The sequence below is a fragment of the Dromaius novaehollandiae genome, chromosome 1, assembly GCF_036370855.1.
Source record: "Dromaius novaehollandiae isolate bDroNov1 chromosome 1, bDroNov1.hap1, whole genome shotgun sequence".
NCBI lineage: Eukaryota > Metazoa > Chordata > Aves > Casuariiformes > Dromaiidae > Dromaius > Dromaius novaehollandiae.
In genome coordinates this window covers 51349988-51376363 of record NC_088098.1, presented here as the reverse complement: position 1 = coordinate 51376363, position 26376 = coordinate 51349988, and the positions used below count along the sequence as shown (strand labels likewise).

Genomic DNA, 26376 nt, shown 5'->3' with positions numbered 1-26376 from the left:
TATGCCGTAATCAATGCCAAGTAGCTTACCTGTCTTTCACCAAGAGTAAGCTACCTGGAATTACCTTTTGAGCACCACATGGTAAAGCACGGGCACATGAACAAAGCTGCTGGCATGTGTCAAAGCCCTTTGTTTGCTATACTCAGGCAGAGGAATTTCTGACTCAGAGTACAGATAAAAATCTAAGTCAAACAAGCAAAGTTTATTAATAATTATCAGAACTGAAGATGAGGATATCATACTTCACATTACTTTTCAAGAAGGCATTTATTTTGAAATTGCCTTAAAATTTGTGAAAATGGCACAGTAACTCAAACTTCTACACTAGAACATCCCTTTATGATGTTCAATACATCTCAACTTCTAGAAATATAATTATTTGAAGTTTCCACCATTTTCATTAAACTATTTCTGAAGAAAGAAAAATCACTTCTTCTGTATACGAGTATGAAAACTTTTAGAAAGAAACTTCATAATCCATGCGTTTGTTTACAAGTTTAAGAGTATTTCTGCTAGTCACAACAGCACCAGCTTAAAAACACTTTGCTATGATATATTTTATGCAGGAAACCTTAAGTCTTACATATTCTGTATTTTCTATAAATCAATCAAAAAAGCCACAACTTCATAAACCATAAATTAGTTACTCGTAGAAGTTCATATGAATACTAACACAAGGGTCAAGATAGATATTTCCTGAAAAACAAAGTTAAGAGATATTACAGAGAACAAATCTAACTTTAATTTCTCCTTTTTTTATATCTAAATAAAACACAAGACTTAGCTACATACAGTTCCAGAGAGCACATCATGAGGACAGCAGTTGAGAAGGTGACTCTTGCACACTCTGTCATCACTAAATTTGATTCGCTGGCGGGTTGTGTCACCTGCAATATAGAAATCAACACATTCCAGGTGAGATATCTGGAGAAGCCAGACATGTTCTGCAAGTTACATGCAAAGCATTAACATTCCCCGATACAAAGTGAAAACCTATGGAAACTAGAACTTAAAATACTATATGGCTCTTGTCCAAAAAAGAAACAAAAAACAAAATACACATTTAAATGCTACAAAATGCTATTTAAAAATGCTTTCAAATTCCCCTTCAAAAACACAGCATGAAAAGTGCTTGAAACCAGAAGGACAGTATTAGCTTAAAAACACTTTGCTATGACAGCATTTGTGAAAGGAGCTATATAATGCTCTATTCAGATTTTGCATGAAACTGATGTATTTGTACGCAACAATTAGCATATAAAGCAGCCTCATAAACACATAATGATACACATTGAGAGTCTTCTCTGAATCCCACCTGATACTCATTCTATCATTTTGCTCTTGGATGCAAAGCACCCTCTTACTTCTGATGGGAGCTGCACAAAGAGTTGGCAGAAGAATGTATTTAAATGCTTACAAACCTGGAAAAAGAATAGTCAAACATATGGACATAGCCTATATGCAACATTATTTTACAGACGTTTGAACATCCCCATATCATGAGCCATATATATATATATATTTTTATACATGCTGCTAGAAAACATCTTAATTATATCTTCATCATGGCAGGCTGTAGTTCCTGCATCAGAAGAAGCATCAACTTGCCCACACATTTAGGTCCAAATGCAAGTTTAAATAATCCCATCTGTGAGCAAGACCTAAAGTCTTCAGATCAAAATAACTAGCTGGTATTTTGGGGATGGGGGAGGGAATGTGTTTTCCTTCAAGTCGTAATGTAATGTCACTGTTCAAGATTTGGAAGCGAGATCACTGTTATGGCTTTCTTGCTGGTAAGACACAGGCATGATAAAGCACCTTGGTCTCTCGGGATGTATCTACTTACTTATTAAAAAAAAAGTAACAACCTGTTAAAATGTCTAATCATTGAAAACCTACTGGTGAATTACTGAAGCAAGGAGGACTGCTGAAGGGGGAAAAAAAAAACAACATGCAGAATGCATTCAGATTGTAAAATACTTGGTGAGATGGAGAAGGTTAAGTGTGGATATATTTTGCAGTTTAAGTAATTACTGCTTCATTACATTTAACCTGAAATGCTGAGAATTTGGAATCTAGTAAATGATTTGAGAAGTCCAACCCATTACTTAGCTAACTATAACAGAGGGGAAAAATAAACATGTTCTTACTAGTCAAGCCTTTCTCACTATTATGTAATCAGATTTTTAAATATCACTTCTATGCATAGTATGCTAATATATAACATTTTCAGATGGGCAAAGTTTCAAATTCTTAAGCAACCAAAAGTCTGCAAAAACACCACATGCTTAATTTGCCTGCAGAATACAAACCCATTAAAACCAGTAATTCCCAAGCTAGAACAGCTTCAAAGCAGTTCAACAATAGGTTTTCTAGAGGGCAAGTCTAGTGTTATTTACAATACTAAAAATTTAGAGTAATCTCTTTATAATCATGCCTGCTACTGCAGTACGAATTTGAGTTTTGTTTTCCTTTTCCCTTTTGGGGGGTGGATCCATTTTGTTTTGTAACACAACTGCGTTTGTTCCACATTCATTAACACATCTGAAAAGTTAGTGATAACTCACGGCTCGGCGAATGCGGGGCCTTTCTGACACTCCCTTGCAGATTGATGTAGGCAGGCAAAGATACATTGAACCTTTATAAATAAAACAAGGGGCCAGATTGTTCAGTTTGTATAGAATAATAGACTCTGCCAGCAATTTTAACACAGCATCTAGAAATACACGTCGACTCTAAAGATTCTTCTATATAAAGACAAATGAACAAAAATCAAGTAAAGTATTTTTTAAAAAAGACAGCTGATGGCATATGAGTACTAATCTATCAGGAGGGATACTGAGATTAGAAAATCTCTGAAAGACTCACAGTTCTTTAGGCAAAGGAAGAATGAAATATTTTCAGAGATGTTACTGCAACATCTAGAGATAGCTTTTTTGGTACCTCTACCACAACTAGTACCCAAATCCCCCATCTGCAATACAATCTCTCTCACTTTTTCCATTTAAGTGGCTAGTGTGACAGTCACAATTACCACCAAAGCAGAATAAAACATAGAAAAAACTGGTAGCAGAAACTGAAGAAGTGACAGCCTTAAGGATGTGTTCCATATTTACATTTTAATTGGCGTTTACTCCTTCCGCACTGTGCCTTTGGTCCAGTATTTAAGGGTCTTCCAAATCAGTTCTCTTGCACAGAAAATTCAGATATTCACCTCTTCCTTCTTATGGAAGGCAGTCTCATACATTTGCCTCCCCCCCCCCTTAATCTATGCTGTTTCAGTGTCATGTGCTATGCCCTAACAATGACTGAACCCTGTATCCCTCTAGCAACTCATTCCAGAGCCTGATAGCCTCAGAAGACATTGCTTTCATTTCTTCATGCATTTTGTGAGCATGCAGATATGTTGGCAAAGACAGAAGGTGCATTCTGCTGCTGACCTACAGATGAGCCATCTTGAGAAGGTGACTACCTCTGGAATCTACACAGTGTGCTAGGAAGAATTTATAGAACCATTATACGCCTGATGTTAGTCTAATGCGAAAGACTTTTGCAGATGCTTTATTAAAGATTCAGATAATATAGGTGTGAATAAAAAGCCTAGAATTTCAGTGATGCTTTGGATAACCAAGATACTACTTCCCTTTGTCTAACTGAATTTAAGTTGATACATTCTTTGTACGGCCAAACAGTCAAGCAAACGCTAAGTGGCATTTATGAGCATTACAGAATACAAAAAGCCTTGTGTTTTTGTATTTTTTTTTAAGCAGGAGAAAAAAGTACATCTAGGTACCAAGTAGTTGCAGTCATTTAAACTTAAGAAGTATCCTTGCATATTCATGAACAAACAGGAGACTAACACTGATGTTTCAGACTCTACACAAGTGCTATTTTAACAGTTAACTCAATTAATTAGCTCAGAACAGCACCTTATTTAACCCTGTCTCTGTAGAGTAGCACAGTATTCAACTGCTTGATCTTTAGGACTTATACTCATTAAAGAAATTAAAGTAATTTGCCAGTGCATCACAGGAGTCAACATCCATTACTACAAGCCATTCTAGTGTTTCCAATTAGATTTTGCCATAAAAATAAGAAAAGAAACACATGATTGACAACGGATTTATGCAGAAACACAGGAAATAAAATTTACCTAAAGAAGCAGCAGCTTTAGTTTTACTCAAAATATCTGGCCCAAACCACATTTCTATAATGCATTACTTTCAGGATGAAGAGAGAACTTTGAAACAGAACTGAAACCATTTGAAAGACAAAGAGCCAAACATCAAGAAAATTACTACGCTTGCACATGTCATATCCTTTATAAACGTAAGGAAACTGCACACCTCTTCACTAGAGACACAAGTATTAGGACACAGTATCTTAACAGATGGCAACAATAATGAAAACTTTTAAAGGAAGTTTTTCAAGTTTGTTAAACATGTTGACTACAAAAGTAACATCAATATTTAAGACCAATACATACTACCGATTACTAAAGAACATCCAAAGGATAAGACCACAATGTGCAATTGTAACTACACAATTCACTTTGAATTCCCAAATTTAACTTTTTAACAAGCCTCCACAACTTTGTTTCTGTTCAATACATTTTAATTGCAAATCAGTGGAACAAACATGCCTGTATCAATGACACTTAGTGCTAACAGCTTATAACAATGATTTGATTCATCATCTCTTACTATTCTAATACATCCTAACACACTACTAACAACAACCCTGGTGCATGGATCAGAATTACCCTTTAGAATCAAACTGTAACCTCCAATTATAAACACATGGTAAAATCCATACAAAGATAAAAATGTGCATTTTCATTTGCACACTGTTGACTTTGTGTTAAGCTACATCAACCAAACTGATCAACTGATACATCAACTGATTTACAATATGACTGAATTAACACTTGTAAATACAGAATATAATTGTGAAGGCATTTTTTTAATTTAATGACTTACAAGTGGAATAAACGTGGAATGATACTCTATGAGGCCAAAATATGCCTATTTGCTTCTTCATAATGTCTTTCCAAACACAGTCCCAACTCAAGAGTAGAAAAATTCCTTAACTCCTTTACTCTTCCCCTTATTTTTAAGATCTAAAGTACCAGAAACCTGTACTGAGCCAGCAAATGCACACAATTCACTAAAAATACCATTGTTCTTGGAGTCTTCTAATCACTCCCAATTATCAAATAAAGAATCTTTCATGAAGTTTCTGTCTTAGTACTACTTGTGGACTTCTGAGCTGATGTCATCTCAACATTTTGTTAGGTTTTGCACACATTTATACAGACAAGATATTTTCTGCCTTTAATTTGCTGCTGCTCCATATTTGAATCAACGCTCCTCAGGGGAGGTTCTTGCCTTCCTAATCTGCCTCCCAGCCTAAAGGTATCCAAATGGCTAGCAGTGTACTCCAGTCACAGACAACAAGGTATTGAAATCCACTTCAAAAGCATAAACTATCTTCCACTTCAAAGTGCAAAGCTTATAAGGTTGAAAACAAAATGAAACATCCTGAAAATACCAGCATCAACCCACTACCCATTCTTAGGAACACAGAGAGTTCTTGATTATTCCTGTATGGAAACAAGGAAACGCTTTGAAGGTGTTACAAAATATCACAGGAGTAACTTCAAACAGGAATTTAAATGATCTGACCAGGTTTACGAGTGTACCAGAAGCAGTAAGCCACCACCGTCACCTTAAGAACATAAACAGACACAGAATTTTAGACCTCTGAAGAAAGCTGTTCAGTGTCCGTGGCTCTGACAGCTATGTCACAGGGTTGCTGCTTCCACTGTAGAGACACACAGAATTAAATGGAACTCAATACTGAAAGTTTGACACACTAATGCATTCTTAAGAGACTAAGGTTAGTAAGGCATTTGCACCAAGGATGATGATCTAAAAGCCACTGTTTCCCCCTCCTCATGAAAAAGTTACATTTGCACTAAGTCATCTTGTACAAAGAGACTGAAGACTCTAGGCTATGAGTTCTAGATTACACCTGTTACCACATAACGGGTGTCACTGCATGAAGACCAACTTCAAGAGAGGTAAGCATGGAGGTGTCATTTCAACTCCTCCCAAACAAGATCACAGAAAGTCACACATCAGTAATCACTGTTAAGCACAACTGAAGTGGCTAGTGTAAAACAGGAAAAAAAAAAAAAAAAAAAAAAAAAAAGAAATGGTTAAGAGGTGAACAGATGCAAAAGGATATTCTAAGTTTCAGTGGAAAAGGAAGAAGATTTAGAAAAAGAAAAATGCTTTGCTAGTAACAGGTTAAGAACTGAGTTAAGATTCCAAATACAGCAGTTCAGATCAAAAGGACAGCAAGTGAAGCAGAAGATGTACTGACTGGCGTTTCTTCACATATATGGGCTCCGTATAGCTGAAGTCTCCAAAGATTAAGAAATTTCTGCTAGTCACATAAGCATCCTTAGAATATGTCTGAAGAATATTTTCATGACCACATGTAAATCTCAGATGCACACACAACCTTACCTTTTTGTCTGTAATGAACCACCTAATTAACATTGATAGTTTGTCAGATTTTTAGAGTATAAACAGATTTTGATGCACTGGCAATCATAAAAACTGTCCTCCATTTCTTTGTAACAGTCAAGTCTTGGCTGTTTCAAGACACTAAAGGGTCATTCTGATCTGATTTGGGTCTGCAATACTGCCAAAAAAAATGGCCCTACTCCACCCTCTGCTTCTAAACTATTCCTTGCACTGACTCTAGCATTCACGTGGCAAGGGGGATCAGGTAACTGACCTGGCAAAATAAATGAACCAGTTGAGCAAGATACCATTTTATCTGAATCGGTGTATCTTTACAATTAGGCCTCTTAAAGAGCACTTGGTAATATTTATCCATTTCAGCTAAGCTCTAAAAAAAAATTTCTGAGATAATAATACTAAGTGCTACATTAGGGTTCACTTCATTAACTTGTAAATGACTCTTCATTTATTTAAAACAGTTGTGATACTATCTGTAAGGATCCTTTCTGTATTCTGAAGAATGGAGGTGGCCAAAACAGGCTTCACCTAAGTGTATTATTTTAAAAATTTAATCAAAGCTACTCATTTTACAGTTGAGAAATATTATTAAAAAAAGTCATACTTCTAAGTCTATCAGTTGATTCTTAATACTGAGTGACAAGGTCATATGGCTCTGGTCATTGTCAAGAAATTCAGCTTGAAGTAATCTTCTATTGCCAGATTTAATAGAAAGTCCTTTAATTTAACTGCTAATAGTGCAAAAGTTATATGGATAAAATATTCAGATGTAACAACATAAGGTTAGCACCTTATCTTCAGCATTCATCTCCCAATATCTGAACACCCATGCTACATATTCAGTAGTTTACATTTAAGCCTCTCTATTTAAACATGTCAGCTTATTGGTACTCTGAGTGACATATGTTTTCCATATTTAGAAGAGTACTTTTTTCAGCCTGCAGTCATGACTATGTTAAAATTAGTCCAGCTACCATCAAAATCTAAGCAACATTTTTTTTAATTCAGCATAGTCCACTTCCAATCCAATTTTCCACTCTTCTTGCAAAGAAGTTTAAATCAGCTATACTTATTTAAAGTATTTACAAACACTTAGTTTTGAAATAATAATGTGCTTTTCCTAGTGTGTAACAGAACCATACCTGCCATTTACGAAGTGATTTTACTGTAGTGACATTAACAGCAGAAATACTTTTTAGATACTCCAAATGAATTCTAAAAACTGCAATTCAGTGGAAACACCTGAAGGCCATCTGCCAAGTTCTTCTTATATCACCTCTCTGGCAGGTGTCTGTCACCTGAGCAAAGGCAAGCTCTTAACAGAAGGGGACCAGGCTGGTCAGCTGAGAAGCAGCTGCCTGAACATCATCACATCCTCTCACTGTAACAGACCTGAATGCATCAAACATTGAGAGATGTGACTACAAGTGCATCTATCCCATTAACAAAATCCAGACAAGGGAGGAAGCTGGCTGTCAGAATAAGTCACAAAGCTCTTGATTTTCCCTGCCCACAGAGTCCTTCAGGAAAGGATACAGCAAGGCGCAGGCCAGGAACTGTAAACATAATTCTAGAAAGCCACAGATTGGGTAATTCTGTAGAAATGAAAAGGGCCCTTACTAACACAATTTCTTCTTTATAAATATTCCTAAAGCAACCTTACTGTTCACTAGGTATTTTCAAAATTAATTTTTAAATAATATAATAATTTAGTATTTTAAATTTTAAAATTAGTAACTCAATACTGAACTCAACAGCAAATCCATAACAACATTTACAAACTACATCCTGCAAGCTTCTTCACTCTGGCCCCAGAGACACCACTTCATAAGAGTGAGCACAAACCTCCAAAAATTACAGCCTACAGTTCAGCTCCTAAAACCATGTTTGAGCATCTCATAGCAGAATTTTCAAAACCATTTTGGCAGCATGTTCCTATTCTCCACAGAGGATACTATAATCTCTGAAAGATTAATATAGACTAAATATGCAGCCAATGCTATTTACTTGACTTTACCTCTGAATTTGTGCTATTCTCATTGCAGATCAAACATGTGATCTGTCTTTTCTAATATAGGTGAGAATTTTAAACTTGCACATTCTAGACCAAAAAAAGAAAATCTGGGTATAACATTCTCTTAATCAGGAAATTAAGAAGTATTTCGGTAATTCTGAACAATATAGTACACAGAAACATTACCTAAATGGATTTATTTTAGAAACATTTGTAAATCTGTTCTGTTGTCAGGCAGAGCAAAATAAAACAGAACAGGGACAAGTGGGGAAGTGAGAGCCATGATCTACCAAGAAGTCAAAAAATGCCACATTCTAATGAAAAGCTATGATTTGCATATTACTAGAAATAGAATATTTGCCAAAGATGACAGAAAAAGAAAAAAAAACCAAAAAACCAAAGACCACTATTCCGAAGGTTAGCAGTATTTCAGTGACCTTGAGCCTGGCCTTGAATTTAGCTTTGCAGAACAGTATGATTTTCAATGCCTGTGAACACCTTGGTTTAAGTAATGCTCCACTGGATTTATTTTTCTTAAAACTAAATTAGTGTTACAGAGACCCTCAGCTTCCCATTTAATCCAATGGTGAAAGCCAGTTCTGCAAACATTCTTTTTTTCTTACCCCTTCTCATCATTTTAATTTCATTTATGTCTCTCCTTTCTAGCAAGTTAATTTCTAAACAGTTCAGCACATCTTTGTGGAGGGCAGATTTATAGTTTTTAGGGGTATTATAATCAATCAGATGACTGCTTTCATCACCATGAAAAGGAAATCTAGAATCGGGATTTTTTTTTTCCCATGGCTTAGATCTTAAATGTAGCATTTCTAAACAGTTGTCACAGGTAAATCCCACTCCCAAGGGATAACATGTTCATAAGCTGAACCCCCCCCCCCGCCTTTTTTAAATATTCTGTGTAGTCCTAATTAGCTCTCTTGAGACTGTGATCTGGGTGCCAAAACTGGGAAAACTCAAGCTCCATGAACTACCTTGCCAGACTAAGCACTTAGACATGCGCAGGCACAACAGGAAGCATTTAAAACCGTCTAGCCCAGACACAAACACCGTAAGTCAGATCCAGCATGCTGACTACTCACTAACCAGCCCTGCTTGGGAAGGCAATTTCTGCAGAACAGTACTTTTTCAATGAGATTGTCATGCCCCTCGTTAAAATAATTACTATTTAGCACAAAGCACTCATGATATACCAGACATATGAAAGTTAAGGACACTTACTCAGAATCCTGGATTCTAAAAAACAAAATAAACCTCACACAACCTAGCAGAAAAATCACATCATCTCAGTACCAACAAGCAACTGGCATATAAAAGGTAAACCCCAGCTTCACATAACCTACTAGAGCACAGGAAAATAGATAATCATTAATTCAGCATGAAGTTCAACAAAAATGCATGCTAACACATGCCTGCAAGCCTTAGTACAACATGCAGAACATTCAAATGATCTCCAATTAGTCTCCCCTCTTGTGCAGTATTGTCTTGTTTATAAATAAAATAGTTTGGACAGTGTAACAGGAACAGCTCCTTTCCCGCAGTCCACAAACTTTCTGGATTCATGAACTACTGTCAGTTCAAACTTGTATAATGATCACTATGCGCTGTTTCAAAAATTCTGAGAAACTTTACAAAGTGATAATTCTTCAGCTCACAATGACACCATAAAGTGATCTGAAGTCTGACTGTACATCTAGTATATCTTTCTTGGGATTACCGCCGCTGAAATGTTAAAGTTTAGCTTAGCTTTCCTTTTTTTTTTTTTTTTTTTTTAATTGTTATTATTTTAAGTTCATCCACTGGGGTTAACTAAATTCTCTCTACCAGAAAGCAACGGCCATACCCACCTGCTGATTGAAATGATGGTTTGGGTCAGACTTTAGACAAAACTATAATTAACACAAAAGCACCACCGCTCTACGGAAGCGGGTGTTTTTTGTTTGTTGATTTTTTTTCTCCCCCCTCTGGTTTGAACCAAGCAAACTGCTGTTTCCCTCAAAAGTAAGCGTAGGCGCCTTTAGCGGCGCAGTTGCGCTGCTGACCCAGGAACCGCGGGAAGGGCGCGCCGCCGTGACCCGGGAGCGGGAGGGGATCTTAAACCGCAGCGTTATGCCTCGAGCAGCTGGAGCAGCCCCGCGGGGCTCCCGCCAGCCAGACAGCGCCTGGCGCTGGCGGCCCCGCGGGGGCAGCGGCGTGCGGCTCCCCCAGGCCCAAGGCGGCGCCAAAGGCGGGAGCCGGCGTGCAGCGCCTAAGGGCTCCCCCCGCTGCTGACCTATGACCTCGGCAGGCCCTGCCCCCGCGGAAAAGGAGGGGGGGGGAGCCGGGCCCTGAGCCCTCCCAGTCACCGTCAACGGCCGGCCGGCCTCCCCTCCCGGCACCGCCGTGACCGCAGGGGCTCCGGCGGCTCCGCCCCAACGCCTCACCTCCCCTCCCCCACCCCGGCCGGGGGGCGCTTACCGTCCCGGGACGTGCCCATGAGTTGGTCCAGCATGGCGCGCATCTGGGCCTGCGCCGACATCTTGACCGCGCGGGGCGCCGGCCCGGCCGGGCCGAGTCACGCCGACAGCGGCCTACAAGGCCCGAGGCCCGGCGCGGCTCTCAGCCCTCCCCCTCGCGTCACTCGCGGGCCCGGGCGGAGCCGCTCCCCCGACGCCGCGGGGGGAGAAGCGGGCGCAGCCTCTGTCTCGCGCTCCCGGTGACAAGCGGAGCGGGAAACCGGGCTCGGGCTCGGGCTCGGCGCCTCCCCCTCCCCCCTCTTCCTCTCACGCCTGCCACGCGCGCGCGCCAGCGGTAACGGAAACCCGCGCGCACGCGCCCTGGCCCTCTCGTCCGCTCCGTGACGTCAGCGCGGACAAGCTTTGGCGCCCGCCGATTGGCCACGGCGGACGGCTTTCGGCCGGTGACGCGCGGCGCGCCGCGTTCCCTGATTGGGCGGGCCGGCCTTTCGCCAGGCTGCGCCCCGGGAGCGCGCCGATTGGCCGGGCGGCCCCGCGTTGCCGCCGTGACGTACCGGTCTCCGAGGCGGCGGGCGCGGCCCTGAAGGCGGGGGCAGGGGGGGCGCCCGGGGAGACCGCTCCCCGCGGGGGTCCGGCCCGAGCGGGACGGGTGCGTGGTGCTCCCGAGGCCACGGGAGGCAGCGGGGCAGCTCCTTCCGCGGCTCCGGGCCCGCTCCTCGGGAGCAGAGGCCGGCCTCGGCCCGGCCCCGGCGCCCCTTCTGCCACGGAGCACCAACGGGCCCCGCAGCCCACCACGTCCCGGCGAGGGATCCTGCTCGCTCTCTGTCGTCGGGTTTTTGCCTCTCTGAGAGAAGAACCAAAGCGGAAGTTTCATTAGCGTTAACACTAACGTGCTTTTTAGCACGTGGCGTAGCTGAAATAAATATACTTTCATTCCCGGTTTCCAAAAATAGAAAGGGCAGGGAGAAATATTTCTCTGTTGTACAAACTGCCACTAAGAGTAATGCCATCTAAATAAAGGGTGAAAACAAAGAGAGGGTAACCATAGCAGCCTGTTATGAAGGAAATGAGGAACAGAGCATGACAAACGTGGTCATTAGTTTATATAGGACCCTTTTGCCAAGAGATCTTCATAGCCAGAAATGAAGACTTTTGCCCCTTCTTTCACATCAAGAGGTGAAAGAACTTGATATAAAATACACAGTCCAGGTTTTCCTCCTGTTTTGCAATAAGTACCCCTAAACCAAAGGTCCTATCCCTGCTTATTCACCTCCACAAAATAAACATTTTCTGTAACATCTGCTGGGATGTTACTGAATAACATTAGCAAGTTATTAAATGCATGGGTCCATACCCACATCTTGGCTATGTAGGAGTAGGTGTGAACGGGTATTTATGTCTGAACAAGCATAGATAGAAGATGCTTTTTAAAGATGATTTCCCTTATTAGATTGACATTCAGCACCATTTTAAAGGTTCTGTTCTCACAAGCTGTTAAGTGCAGTTACAGTTTCATAAGTGAGAAAAGCTACTATAATAGCAAGTTTTTAGAGAACCTCCCTTAAAACTGAAGTAACTGCTATGTCTTGGATCCAGTTAAATTTCCAGAGCACCAAGACCCAATGTTAAACAAAATAATTTCACAACTTCTATCCATCCTAACTCATGCATTTTGCAGCCATCCCCTTCTTAACCACTGTGTTGCCATCTAGTGCCCAAAAGCAGTCAGTGACCAGCACAAGTAAGGACCAGTTCCAATCGTCCACAACATTGCGTGGACATTAATCAAGATTACTTTAATAAAACAAGAGAGAAAAGGCAATGTAAAAAAAGCCCTAAAAAGTCGGCCAAAACTAACTGGATTTAACAAGAATTTGCAGAGAAGATGCAGGGCTCAGAAATAGTCCCCTATGACAAAACACTCCTCAATGCTCTTCAGCCATTCAGAACGTGCCCTATTTTTCTTTTTCTTTAGCATATAAATAAGCTTTTGTTAGGTATTATACCGTTTTGGATCACAGGGGAAGTGATCCAAATAGATACTGGTTAAATTTATTTCTATTAATACCTTAGCATGTTTAGGGGAAATTGAGAAAGTTTAGCCATCATTTGTACCCAAACTATACTACCTCCAGCTCTAGGTGCTCTTTAAAGAGCAAATATTGCTCCATCCCATCTATCTCTAGCCAAATTTCAGCTTTTGGTTTCAGTGAGCCATGCATTTTCATCTGGAACAGTCTGGAACAATATACAACAGACTTTGGATGGGGTACTTTAGCCTGTCTGGAAAATGAAGGGCAGAACATACTAGTTGCTTTAAATAAAGTATCTCACAATATCAAAGACATTATATCAATTCTCTGGGTATGCTGACTCCCAGTAACTTTGATCGAGTGAGCTACTAATAGGTTGGTACTTTTCCACCCGGGACATCACCAATTTTCCAAAATAACACCACTGTTGTTCACCAAGTAGGAGTCAGCAAAAACTGCCAAAAGGATTTTCAGTCCACAGAACCTTAAAACTTTTAAATTCACATTTATAACTATTCAGCTCACTGCTTAATGAAGTGTTTCTAAGACATTCAGATCTAATGGGTGGGTTGGGTATGCTTGATAAAGAGAGAGGGATTTCCAGCTACAGATCCTCTGAATCACACCTACAACCTAAAACTGACAGAAAACATAAGCTAGAAAACCTAGACAGAGTCCATAATCAAAGATATTTATTCAGAGATAAACAGTACATATAACACAACCATTTTGCAGTCCTTGTAAGGTGGTCTTAGCAAGCATTTGCATTCCTACGAATCCCAACCCTTTCCTCCTGGCTGCTGCGGCAGCCTGAAGCCCACCAAGCCAGCAACCTCCTCAGGAGAGCGCTCCCCTTTGCCGTGGTACTCCTGGTGAAGAGACAAGTGCTCCCGGACGCTGCGGAGCAAGCAGAGGTACGTGGCTGCCTGGAAGTGCAGCTCCTGCTGGGCCCGGCAGAGCTTCTCACTGGTGACCTGCAGAGGGGAGGAAACAAGCGCCGGAGACTTCACCTCCCCGCGAAGGCTACGCGCTCCCGCACCACCGCACAGGCAACCGCGCGGCCTCCCCTGCGAGAAAACATGAGAGGCGCGGAGAGAGGCGGCGGGGGGAGCCCTCAGGCCATGGACCTCGGCCAGCAGGAGCCTCGCCAGCCCCGGGACAGAGCCACCAGCAGCCCCCGAGGCGGGGGAGTCCGTGCCGTACCCGGTGGGCGCGGAAGGCCGAGATGACGTGTTGATAGGCGGGCGTGTCCCGGTAGGGGCGGCCCGCCTGGGCGCTCGCGTGGCGGAGCTCGCGTAAGAGACCTCGCAAGGTCCCCAGCGGTGAGCCCAGCGCCGCCATCTTGTGGCTCTCCCGCCCACTCCTTGCCCTCCGCCAATCGGGCGCCGCCGCCTCGCTCCACCAGCCAATAAGGAAGCGGGCGGAGGGCGAAGGCTTCAATCCTCGCGCTTTCGACCGCATCTCGCGGGGGGGGAGGGGGAGCAGGAGCTGCACGCGTTAGCCAACAGTCCGGAAGGCGCGGTGCCGCCAGCACAAGCCATCGAGCGCCGAGTCACACGATCGCTTCCCCCCACCCCTGCACTCAGCTTGGGTCAAGTGCAGAAGTTCGAACGTCGAGCGGAGGGATCGCGCACCTCCCACGCGCCCCGCCCCAGCCCTTCCAGCGCGCGGCACGCGCGGTCCTCGCGCTGGGCGGGGGGAGGGGTGGGAGCGACTCTCCAGCTGCGCGCGTCCGCCCGGCCCGGCTGAGGCAGCGTGTCCGTCGCGGCGCTCCGTCCGCGGCCGTTGCGGGGCCCGCAACGGAAGGTGCCTGAGCGGGGGGAGCCGCGCGCTCACGGGGCCGGGGGCCTGAATCACTGTGAGGGAAGCGGGGCTCCATTCGGCTAGCCCCGGTGCTTGCCCGTCCCGCAGTGGGAAGTTGAGCTGTGCCCCTTTTTTTCCCCGTGAGCATCGCACGTGGGATCCCAGACTGCCGCTCCCAGGCCTTCCTTACGTGGCTGTAGGTGGGGAACGTGTGCTTGAGAGGTTTTAATGTGTTTTACAGTTTCCTTGGTAGAATCAATTGGAAAAGCTTGAAATCATAGGAAACAAATACTCAGCCATTTGAGCTTCAAAGTCCGTGCGTTTGAAAGCAAATTCGTGATTTTAATCGTGCTGAATACGTGGAGTTTAAGATCATTCAGCTGCAGAAAGACAGGCATGTGCTTTCCCTGATAAAGGAAGGAAAAAACCAAAAAAAGGCCTCTGTTTAATCACAGGCTCAAACGCTGCATTTTGGACTCTTAAGCGGTCAGGCTCAGCCCACTCCCATGAACCTCCACCTCTCCTCGACGGAAGGCTCAGCGTTGAAGCATCGCGTTCATAATGCTTGTTGGGAAAGGGCCGTCTCGTCGCTTTGGAGAAGTCGGGAATAAAACAAGCCAACAGGACGCAAAAAAGAGAAAAGACTCACCCCAGATGGGACTCGAACCCACAATCCCTGGCTTAGGAGGCCAATGCCTTATCCATTAGGCCACTGGGGCTACCGCGAAAAAATATCTTGTAGGTGTCGTCTTATTTTTTATCTCCGCCCCCTTTTCCTTACATGGTTTTCATTGTCTTCTATTCAAGCCTCCCCATTGGACAATGGCTCTCCGTCTACGGCGGGCAGAGTGGAAGGCGTTGCCGCGAAGCCTCCTGGGACCTCTCGCTGCGGTGGCGGGCTGTGTGACGCAGAGGCTGCTGGGAGTGGTAGTGCTTCCCGAGAGAGGGGCAGGGGCCCGGCAGCCGCCAGCAGGGAAATACTCGTTTCCTTCAGCTTCTAAATTAATGACGGTAGGTTTTGTCCTGAAATACTTTTAGTATTTTCTCACCGGGAGGTGGGAAAGGAAAAAAGAGCAGCAGGGGATATTGACTCCTTATACCAATCCATACATAATTTTTAAGCTCCTTGTTCCTAGTATTTCCCTGGCATCTTTAGGCTTCCCTACCCCCAAAAATGCTGTATTTCGCCTCCCCCTCCCTCAAAGAAAACAAAAAGAAAGCCTCCCAAAATCAACCCTTCAAGTGGACCATTTACATCTTTATTTTTGTGAGAAATTACAGAGACATGGCTAATATGTACATTCCTCTTTATTTAATACAGCACGGACACATGACACATACAAAAGAAAAGTACACTCATGAAAAAAGCCTGTCACAGTTAAGGACAGGGAACAGTTACACCACATTGAGTAAGGCTCTTACTGTAGAACAGGGGTCTGCTGGCTACACGCTTGGATCCTGGAGCAAAAGCTGCTGCTAAAACAAGAAAGAAAACAAAAACGTTGCAGCACTCCTCTCAGAAAATAGAAGGGAAAGTTGCCCCTGGAACGGGGGGAAGCAGGCATCATCTGCAAGAATTATGCTGTTATGTAATCACAGGGTACATAAGCTATTACCTTTTTGAACCAAAGCATTGTCCAGGATCGTAAACCTGAATATCTGGAAGGAGTGAAAAGATCAAGTAGTCAAACGTAAGAGATTTAAAGTTACAAGTCTCCCTGATAGGGCTCTGCTAGCCACAACTGGGAATGTACACTGGCTTCCCAATTTAAAAAAATACTAGCAGCTATTGAACTGATCAGAACAATATACCCAATTTGGAACTGGTGCAGGCTTTTGTGGCAGCAGCTTCCCCATTTTCCTGCTTCAGTTCAGGATGGAAATTAAGCAGGCACCAGTTCTTCTGTCAAAGAGCCTTACACACTTAAAAAAAATTAAAATACAAAAGAGGGAAACAGGTGTATTTACAAAAATCCATGGCTGGTACAGTACATCATTTTTAAGACACACTAAATGCTACAATCTTTCAGGTCCTGAGATTATTACAAAAAAAAAAACCCTCAAAACTTGTGTTCAGGTCCAGTTTTATAAGAAGAGAGGAAAGAAATTAAATCACACATTTAAAATACAGTATCCCTTGAAGTTAGTGGAACACATCTCCCTAAAAATCCAAATGAAAGTGGTGCTAATCACCCAAATGTAGCTGCATTTGGTTGTTCAGCCGTGTTGTTGCAAGAGGGGAGCATTTCACATGGGAGTACTCTGGAGAGCTCAAGTAAACACACAGCTGTTAGGAGGATCCTCTCCATCGCTAAGTGCTATGCTCTGAAATATGCACATATTAAAAGTAGCAAGGTGACCTCTTACAAATGCATGATGGACTAAAAGCAGCATTAGAGGAATCACCAACTCAAACAGGTTTGCCATCTCATAGTAACTGTGCATTCCTTTGTTTGACACTGCAGACTACAAAGAATTGTAGCTGTCATTTAGTGTTCGTTTGTAACAAACACTCAGCCAATTATTTGTTTTAAGAGACACAGTAAAAGGCAGGAAAAACTCCGTGTATCTGTGTTTCTCAGCCCCTCACTTTACATAGCCTCATTCATTCTCATGATCAGCCAGCCAGTCAGGAAGAATTTAGCTGGCTATTTTCAGATTTCTTAAAAACATATACACTAATTGTGACAACAAACAAAGGATACTGAGGCCAAAACTGTCAGTGGGATGATTCTCTCTACTATTAGCAGTGCAGGCAGGTATCTGGAAGCTCTGTTCTTGAGTGAGCCTCTTCACTGGGCAGAACTAAAGGGACTCACACCCACACCTGTTTTTTTTCAGTGAAATATTCTGAACACAGTGCTTTTGTACCTTTAAATGTTATAATCACACTGATGTCTTTTTATTATAAGCACCTGACTTATAAGTTAGAAAATGCAAACATTTTAAGGATTACTCATGAAATGCATCTAACCCTCCCTCAGGAAAAGACTACAAGAGACAAATCACATAACAGGGGTACTACTATAACTGCTAAAATATAACACTGTTCAGTAGACTCTGGGGGAAAAAGTAGTAATGAATTTTGTAATTTTTTTAAACAGTAGTCCAAAAATAATTTTTCTCCATCTATTTCCAGTATGGATCTTGAGAACTATGCAAGAACATGGTACTATTTGCTACATGATGGAATTACCAGCAATAACACACACACTACAGTTCTCACCTCTGAGCTAAATTGTTCTTTTGTAATTACATACAAGGCTAAAATGTCAGTGAGAAATACATAGGGAAATTCAATTTAATTTTATTTAGAGATTCAGCTACTGTGTAGCTAATACCTTCCCTTGTTTAGAAGAAACTTCATTTAAGTAAGGAATTGACTGAATACACTTCTGATACTGGAAGGAAACACAGGATGTCTCTCTCGCTAGCTTCTCCCCAAATCCAATCTATACATTAAGAAAAATTGCTGTGGCTTCTTAAACCAATTTTGAGAGCTCAATATTCTAAAAGCTCTCAGACTAAAACCTGTCACAAGAGGTGATTTTAGCTTCCCTCTTAAAGCAATTTCATGACACTTTTGACACTAGGTGCTGCACCAGTGGAAGGGTTTCTTTTTTAAAATACAAATTTCTTTCTTCATGTTAGCAAAAACAGTTCTGTAGTACGGACATTCAAAAAATATTCCATTTTCTTTGGGTAAAACTTCAGCATGTGTTAACAGGGGTGGCTGGGGGAAGGAGCGCATGTAACACTGAAACATGTAAAGAATACTTATCTGCATAGTTGATATTAGTGACTACTAATCAAACTAAGGCCTTATCCGGAAAAAACTGAGAACACAAAACTGTTTCTTCTCCCACCACCCTCCCCACTGGTGAAATCTGATCAGTCTCAAAGAAGCTCTGGCTGCCTCAACAGCTACTTGGTTTGGCTTACAGCTGGTGGTATCTCCAGACTGGTTTTGGTTGGTTCTCTCACCTCCTTTCTCTTGGTGCTGGGCAGTAACAAACATTACTGTATTTTCTGGCAAGACATATCTGTACACACTGCTGGGCCAAAAAACATTAGTATTGAGCATTATAAAAGTCAAAGGTAGTGTAAACTCCTTGTTTTGGATTACTTTGCTATAAAGAGAAATGTATTAATGGTCATTACATAAGCAGGAGAAGTTGGCAAGGAAAAGGAAAATGAGAACAAAATTCATTTTAAAGTTACAAAACATGAAAACCAATTTCTTTTCCAGAGTTGCTCTATAGAATTATAGCTGTCAAAAACTGGCTACAAAATACAGACTTCTGTCCTTGACTACTGACAAGATTAGCACAGCATCATTTATGAGGAGTGTGCAAAACTGGCTGTAGAGAATCATTGCATTTCCCCAGTTTTGGGTTAGTTCCAGGCCATGCTGATCTCTCAGCATAACTCATAGCAGCAACAGGGCTTTCTATGGCCCCAAAAGGCTATTACAGCAGCAAGGGATCACTGGGTTATAGGAAAAGGATGATGAAGCTACACCAGAAGTTTCTGCAACCAGAACATTCCCCTACACAACTGTTATTTTTCCAGTAGCCCAGGAAGTCTACTTCTGGCTGCTTTACATTGGCAGTGATTAAACAGTAAATGGACATTGATTTTGAGAACAGCCACACCTGTTAAAAACATTGCAACAGTCAGCACTCATCACCAGTCACAATTTCTGATCTCCCAATTCAGCCAAAGATAAGGAGCAGGGGTGCCTCAAATGAATTGAACAGCACTAGAACAGCCAAGTTAGCTCAGTTCACTGTCAGCAGTGGATGTGGCTAACTCCACTGAAGTAACTCCACTGACTTGCCTAAGGCAGGTCAGGAAACACTCACATAGTCACTTCCACTGGCAAAGCTACCAGCAACAGTACTACCTTTGACTGGCACCATTAGATTGGGAAAGAATATCTGCCTATAGCCTAGTTTACATAACAGGTTCATTTAAATGTATTAAGATGAGCTAAGAACTGAAATAGCAGTTAGGCTATTTTTTGCCAAAGGAACGCATACTGTATCAATATCTTATTTATTGCTCTCTAGATGAGCTTTCCACCTAATCAGGAAGAACTTTGCATGCCATTCCTATTCCAGTTTCTGAAAAGGAAAGATAAACGCCTGCTTTTCACAATGCAACCCAAAATTAGATCTTGCCCAGTAGAAGCACATCACAGAACTAGCACAGTCCAGTGATGCTATTTGTTATCTTAAGTTTAGCACTGGTCAATACATGAATTGCTAATTTCAGGTATGTATGTTTGTCATAATTGTAACCTAGACAATCCTCAGCACAGAATTGTTGAAATCACTAGAAGATCTATTGCAGATAGCTAATTTTGTCAAGAGAACAAGGAAACAAGCATAAATGGTATTTTGACAGTTCACTTGCAGCTAACAATACATGAAGTTACTGTTCATTATTTTAGGAGAACAAACCATTAATCAAATCTCATTAAGAAAGAAGGTACAACTAGAAAAGTACTTGATTATGGTGTATGATTTAGGCAGCTTGTGAAGCATGGCCAGGTTTAATTTCAATTAGCAGCTCTATTCTAACAGGTTATATAGAGCTTCTTCTCACATATGTTGTATGACAGGAAGTATGACAGGACAACTTTGGTAAATGCGAGAATCCTTGCAGTAACTATTGTTGGGCTACATGACTAGCCATACACAAGATTCCTTGCAATTCATCTCAACTCAGGCTTGCTAGATGCTGCTATTTTAACCTTTTCTTTTTCCTGCTCACATTTATGTCAGCTGCGTGCCTCTGCAAACCCAGTAATTGCGTGAAGTGGTCCAATATTTAATAAGATATCCAGACAGGGCCCGTGTTTTACTTGTGACCTAATTAAATTCAAATTTAAAACCTTCAAGAGGAAAATGCAGGAAGTGTCTTTCCCATTAGCCACTTCCTTTCTCCCACACGCATTTACACACAATCTCTCACACACACATACCTTTTATTATGTTGCCTTCTTTCCCCAAACGTCCACCTTTTGTAAGAAAAATGTTTAACACAGCCAGAGTGTAAAAGGATAAATAGGATTCTGAGGAATACTGGTGTGTGTGGGTGTGTGTGTGGGTGTGTGTGTGAAAGGAAGCACAAGCATACAGAACCAGTGCCATGGTACAGCAGCTATGAAGCTACACACAGATTATACACTCCTTTACAAAAGGGAAAAATATAACAGCATAAAGCCATCCTGGCAAGCTTGAGATTTTTTCCTCCAAAATGCTTTCCAGCACTTCAGGATCTCTGAGAACAGTTTAAAGAGGGTGGGGAAATAAAATAAAAAAAGGCACTTAAACAAAGGACAAAGGCCTGAATCAAGTAAGTCATGGAGGGTAACAGCCATTTCACCAGAGCTAGGACCAATCAAAAGTCTACCATTTTTTAATTTCTATAAAATTAAAATTGCATAAAGTGTTAATTAACCAGTCATTAACCTACTGCTTTCACCTTCTGGTTCGTTTTATGAAAAACAAACAAACAATAAGCAAGTGTCCCTTCAGTGATTCTCCCCAATTCAGCAAAAGATGAAAGTTAGAGGTGTGGGAGAAAGCCTTCCAGAGCTTAGCTTGACTGCAGGTTTTCCTGCAATACCATCTTCAAAAAATCCAAAACAAGAACAGAAGAGGGACCACTGTGCCTTTAGCAATTCACTCAAAACAAACAATGAAAACCCCAAATACCAACACTTCTAATCCATCTGTGGTCAAAAACTACTCAAAAAATCTCAAACTGTAAACTAGATTAAAATTTGCTAATAAATACAGCCAAAAGTTCATTTTACGAATGTAGCAGCAAATGTGATAAAGTTAGTTGGAATCCAAGATGACTCCCAGAGGGTTAATGGTTCACACAACTGATGGCAGCTTGGGAGAGTTGCAGGATTTCTGTTTTCATGTCCTCAAGGCTCTTGCACCAAGTGGAGGAGGAGTGTGGAAGAAGGGTCAGGTGATGGGACAGGGGGAAGGAAACAGGCTCTTGGCACCTGCTCCACCCCCAAATGTGTGCATCGGACTTTGATTGGATTCAAACAAGAAGCAGAACACAGGCAATTAAAAGTTACTTCTGATTAGCAGAAAACAGATGTAAAACCCACAGCATCCACACTTGTGACTGAGTTACTCAGTATTAGTCATGTATTTTGAATTAACAGAGAAGGCTGGACAAAGTGATTTAGGCCATTAGCATCTTTCTTGGAGGGAGAGAACACTGCAGTTTATAGTCCAAGTCATCAAAAATTTTGCAGCCTGTTTTTCATCTTGCCTGCCTCCTTTTTACTTACTTCACAAATGTCTCAAAAGGATTTAAAATAGCTACTATGACTTTTGGGGCTTTGGATCATGTAGCAGAAAATATCACCCAGAGGGTTTTAACATCTAAAACCTGTGTTTGAAATTATTGCTTGCATTTGGTTGGGGCTCACAGTGAGCCTGACACCTTAGCTCATATACAGTCCCCAAACCAAGTTCAGCCCTGCTGCCTGGAAAGACAGCTCTACTTGGCTTTCTTATTGCTTGTGAATACTGAGGGTTATTTAGTATGTACAACTACAGTTTATTTATTACCAAAGGCCCTTAAAAAGTAGTAAAAACTTGGGGAAAAAAAGTCTTTAGAAGAGTTGCTGTGCAGGAATTAGTAAAGTATTAACCTAATTTTGCATTGGGATGTTGCAGAAATCTTTCACTTTCCCTCTTATTTATGCTACTTGCAAAGGTATCTGGAAGCCAACCTATTATTTCCTTTGATTTGGCCTTGCTAGGTTTAACTGTTAAGGGAGAATATGGAAAAAGCAATACAGGCCCTTTCATCACCATGTTGCTGATTCCGAAGAAGCTCAGGATAATAATGACTGAGAATAGATACCCTTTGGTGGCTGTTTGATCTGGCTTCATGAGGAATGTATGATTTCATTTATGCTTACCATCCTACAGCCCAATTCCACAATAAGTATTAGTTTACCTGTTTCCCAAGACCATCTGAGAAGCTCAATAGGCTGTACAGACTGATCTACTCCCTCATCTCCTTAAGGTCTAGAGAGGATACCCCTCAACAGAAGGTGAGGCATACTTCCAGGAAGAGAGAGATGCTGAAAGGAAATTTGTTCTGTAATTATAAAGGGTTCCAAGTCTCCAGATCTCAAATTTCATTAAGTAAATATGAAGACAAAAAAGATGGCAATTTGAATGAGATGCCTTGATGAAGAAAATGTAGAAGAGGTAGAACTCTTAGGACACAGTCTTTTAAATGTATTGCTGCCTGGTGGCTCACTGCTAGCTGCAACTCCCCTACCTACATGCATTATTTAAAAAGTATTGAGATTTGACACAGTTGGGAGAATTAACATCCTGCCAGAATTGTTTGGCCTCATTTTTCTTCCTTCAACCCTTCCCAAGGGGGGGGGGGGGGGGGGTAGATAAAACTTGCATCCTGTTCTGTTGAATTTGCATCAGGTTAAGAATGCCAGGGTCTATGTAGCTATATGTTTCAACTCTAAACCTTGATGATTGAGATGCAAGCTTACCTAATCAACATGCCATATACAAAACATTAGCTAAAAAGCATGTAATTTGGCTGATGCTATGGAGTGAAATTCATGAACTAATGCATCTTATTTTAATTCAATCTGTCTTTCACAGAAGTGTTGTGCAAAAACATTTATTGCTGAGCTCAACCCAACATTTTTATACTAAATATACAATATATATTAATTCATGTATATATATATATATTTATATAAAATTAAAATGAGCTCTAAATAGAAAAGAAAATTGTCTTGTCTAAGAAAAATAAATCACATAAAAGAAAACTGAAAGCTATAAGTTAATCTAGCAAAAAACATTGAAGATTCAATATCCATGGGTCAAAGTGTCTCTGGAAGTGGTGAGACGACCGGTAGTCACTGGTTCAATCTCAGTTCAAACTACTGGAAAGACTAGCTACTAGGAATTTCAGCATCTCTGATCAAAGGAGTGTTTCAGGGTTGAAGGAGAAGGGCATCATATGATTTTAGCTGCTCCTTTCCCCTATGACATTTCAGTTTGCCATTCTCATCTTTTATTTGACAATACAAGGGATTCAACAGTGAAGTTCTGTCCTAGTGTCAAAAGTGCAACATGTGCTGGATATTTCCTAACCTTACAAATGAAACAATGTATTGCTATCCAAAAAAAAAAAAAAAAAAAAAAAAAAAGAAAAAAGAAAGCCAGCTTTGCAGTCTTGTGCTACCATATAAGGAAGAGTTCAGTCAGGAACTCCCCAGGCCAGCAGGGGCTGGAAATGCTGGAGACAACTCATTCAGCCCCCAGAAGAGAAGGCACCTCTGGTCGCTCTTGAACGACTCCTCTTTGGCTAATGCCTGAAGCAGTATTAACTTGGCTCTGGAATAAGTCACATTCAGCTTTCCTTGACTAGCAGGTCAGTATAATGCATGGCTTTTGGGAGGAGTTAGATGAAAGATGAGGAAGATCTAGAATGGGTGAAGAACTGATTATGTTCTGTAAAGGATATGATAGGACATTACTTCATTTTAGTAGCAGACAGGCACAAGGCAAACCAGAAGCAAACTAAAGAACTGAAATACCATAGTGTGCCTTTTAGAAAAAGGGCAGAGGGGAAGAGCAGGGAAGAAATGCTAGTCTGACAAGTAAAATGTAAATTTTTTTTTAATGTAAGATGAAAAATTTCCACCCCCTTCCTCCCTTAAATAAGAATTAAGGTGTGTTAAACAAAAAACAACCCCTCCCCCCCCAAAAGCAAGGAGCAAGGGGTTTCCCAGTAGTCTGTCTCTGACATCTCATGTACCAGGAGATCTGTTTTGAAGACAACTCTCTGGGACTAATGAGACTGCATATATCTGTAGGCTCCCTAAAGCCAAAAAGCCTTATACAGCTGGAAAAATGCCCGTAACAGAAACTCTGCATCTGTGTAAGGTTTTAAGTATAACCCCAAAGTATCCCGACACCACCTCTACTCTACATATCCTTTGGTCCGCAAACATATGGTACACTCAGGACCTACATATAACTTCATGCTGGGCACTTCAGGAACTAAGTGGACAACTCCACCTCACACAATGGATGAAGAAGCCTATTGTAGCTCCTCTCATGCTTTCAACTTTTCACTGGACATCACCCAGAAAATACCTTTGTGCTGCTGTGGGTTTGACAACCAATTTTTTTTAAAAGCCAATCAGAGCAGATTTTTTTAAAAAAAACAACAACAAAAAAAACCCAACTTTGTTTTTTAGGCAAGATCAAACTATGACCAGTCTGCATGACCAGGAGGACCAGTCCTCCTTTTCCTTCTCTCTTTGATCAAGTATTGTTTTCTTTCTTCTTCCTCTCACCACAGTGCTTGGGATCAGAATATGTAAACATCGACAGAAACAGCAGCCCTGTGACAATAAGCACTTTCCCAACTGGGCACATTCTGTCAGCCAACCAGAACTGCTTCAGCTCCCTTGCTTGTCCAGAAGTCACTGGTTTTTCCGCTGTAACTTAGTGTCCCCTTTACTTTGGCCTCCATCTGTAGTTTAGAGACAGAAAAAGAAGGGGAAGAAAACAGGCATGAGTGAATTTTTATTTTCCAACTTACAACATAAAAAGGGGGGTGCTTCGCATGGCCAGCTTTAGCATTATCAGAAAGCACATTGCTTTTATGGGGTGAAGGACTATGCATCTTCTCAGTAGTCTGTTTCTAGCACTGTTGAACCTTGAGATAAAGCGGCATACCATAAGACACCATCTCTCTAAAAACTAAGTTGCAGTTTGGGACACTACAAAACAAAAAACAAGCCTTTAACAACCTTTCCTTTGTAATAAAACATTTTTGGAAGAGTCAACCCATGGCACTCACTGTCACAAAAAGATTAAAGATGATACCAAATAGAGGCAATTGGTTTGTTTTCCCAGCCTCTTAGAACAACACTTCCCAGTTTTGGGAGCTGAGTACTCCAAGAATATGATGAAGAACCCACCAAGTCACTGCTACCTTTCCTGTTCCCATATCTGTCTAAAAAAAATCCTACAGATCAGCCAAGAAGACTACACTGTGAATTACATCACCTTCTAAAACTACATGATAATTTTTCAGCTTTAAGGCTCACAAACAGGAAAAGGAGATGTTCTACTCCTTCAACTGCTCTCAAAATATGTAATTTTGTCAAGGATACAGTTTTCAGGGAAGACAGATCTTCCATTAGGAAACCATCACACTGTTCACACATGCACACAAACTTAGAAAAAAGATCAAGAAGCTGTTACAGCCACAATACAACCTTCATACAGCCTATAAAAAAAATCAGCTTAGTGTCTAGAAAGTAGTATTCTTTTTTTCTGCTGGTTGAGATTAGAGGCTTAGGTTTCTCAAACCACTGCAATAAAGCATTACTATGAGATTTTGAGCTTTGTCGTCCCTGGTATTGAAGATGGGTATAAAAAGTCATTCAGGTTCAAAAAATACCA

At 41.4% G+C, this 26376-nt stretch overlaps 3 protein-coding genes and 1 non-coding gene across 7 annotated transcripts in view; all 4 read right to left on the bottom strand.

Annotated features, from left to right (window-relative positions):
* Window positions 1-11446, bottom strand: part of LUC7L2 (LUC7 like 2, pre-mRNA splicing factor) — a 34601-nt gene extending 23155 nt beyond the window's left edge. Inside the window, exons 1-2 of the mRNA XM_026101131.2 lie at window positions 11038-11446; window positions 793-887 (exon numbers count right to left, since the gene is read on the bottom strand). Coding sequence (XP_025956916.2) covers window positions 793-887; window positions 11038-11098 — 156 coding nt within the window. The 5' untranslated portion in view covers window positions 11099-11446. The remainder of the gene's footprint in view (window positions 1-792; window positions 888-11037) is intronic.
* Window positions 11447-13744: 2298 nt separating this feature from the next.
* Window positions 13745-14597, bottom strand: FMC1 (formation of mitochondrial complex V assembly factor 1 homolog). The gene is made up of 2 exons (XM_026101136.2): window positions 14273-14597; window positions 13745-14043 (listed from the first exon to the last, which is right to left on the bottom strand). Exons 1-2 carry the CDS (start codon window positions 14528-14530, stop codon window positions 13840-13842), a joined length of 462 nt encoding a protein of 153 aa, XP_025956921.1. The 5' UTR covers window positions 14531-14597; the 3' UTR covers window positions 13745-13839.
* A 921-nt stretch (window positions 14598-15518) lies between these two features.
* Window positions 15519-15591, bottom strand: TRNAR-CCU (transfer RNA arginine (anticodon CCU)). The gene has a single exon. It is a non-coding gene; the product is annotated as a tRNA-Arg (tRNA).
* A 571-nt stretch (window positions 15592-16162) lies between these two features.
* UBN2 (ubinuclein 2) overlaps window positions 16163-26376 on the bottom strand; it is a 53491-nt gene continuing 43277 nt past the window's right edge. For all 4 annotated transcript variants that reach the window (XM_026102539.2, XM_064511489.1, XM_064511497.1 and 1 more), the window contains one exon: window positions 16163-25438. In XM_026102539.2, the coding sequence (XP_025958324.2) occupies window positions 25389-25438 (50 nt within the window). In that variant the 3' untranslated portion in view covers window positions 16163-25388. The remainder of the gene's footprint in view (window positions 25439-26376) is intronic.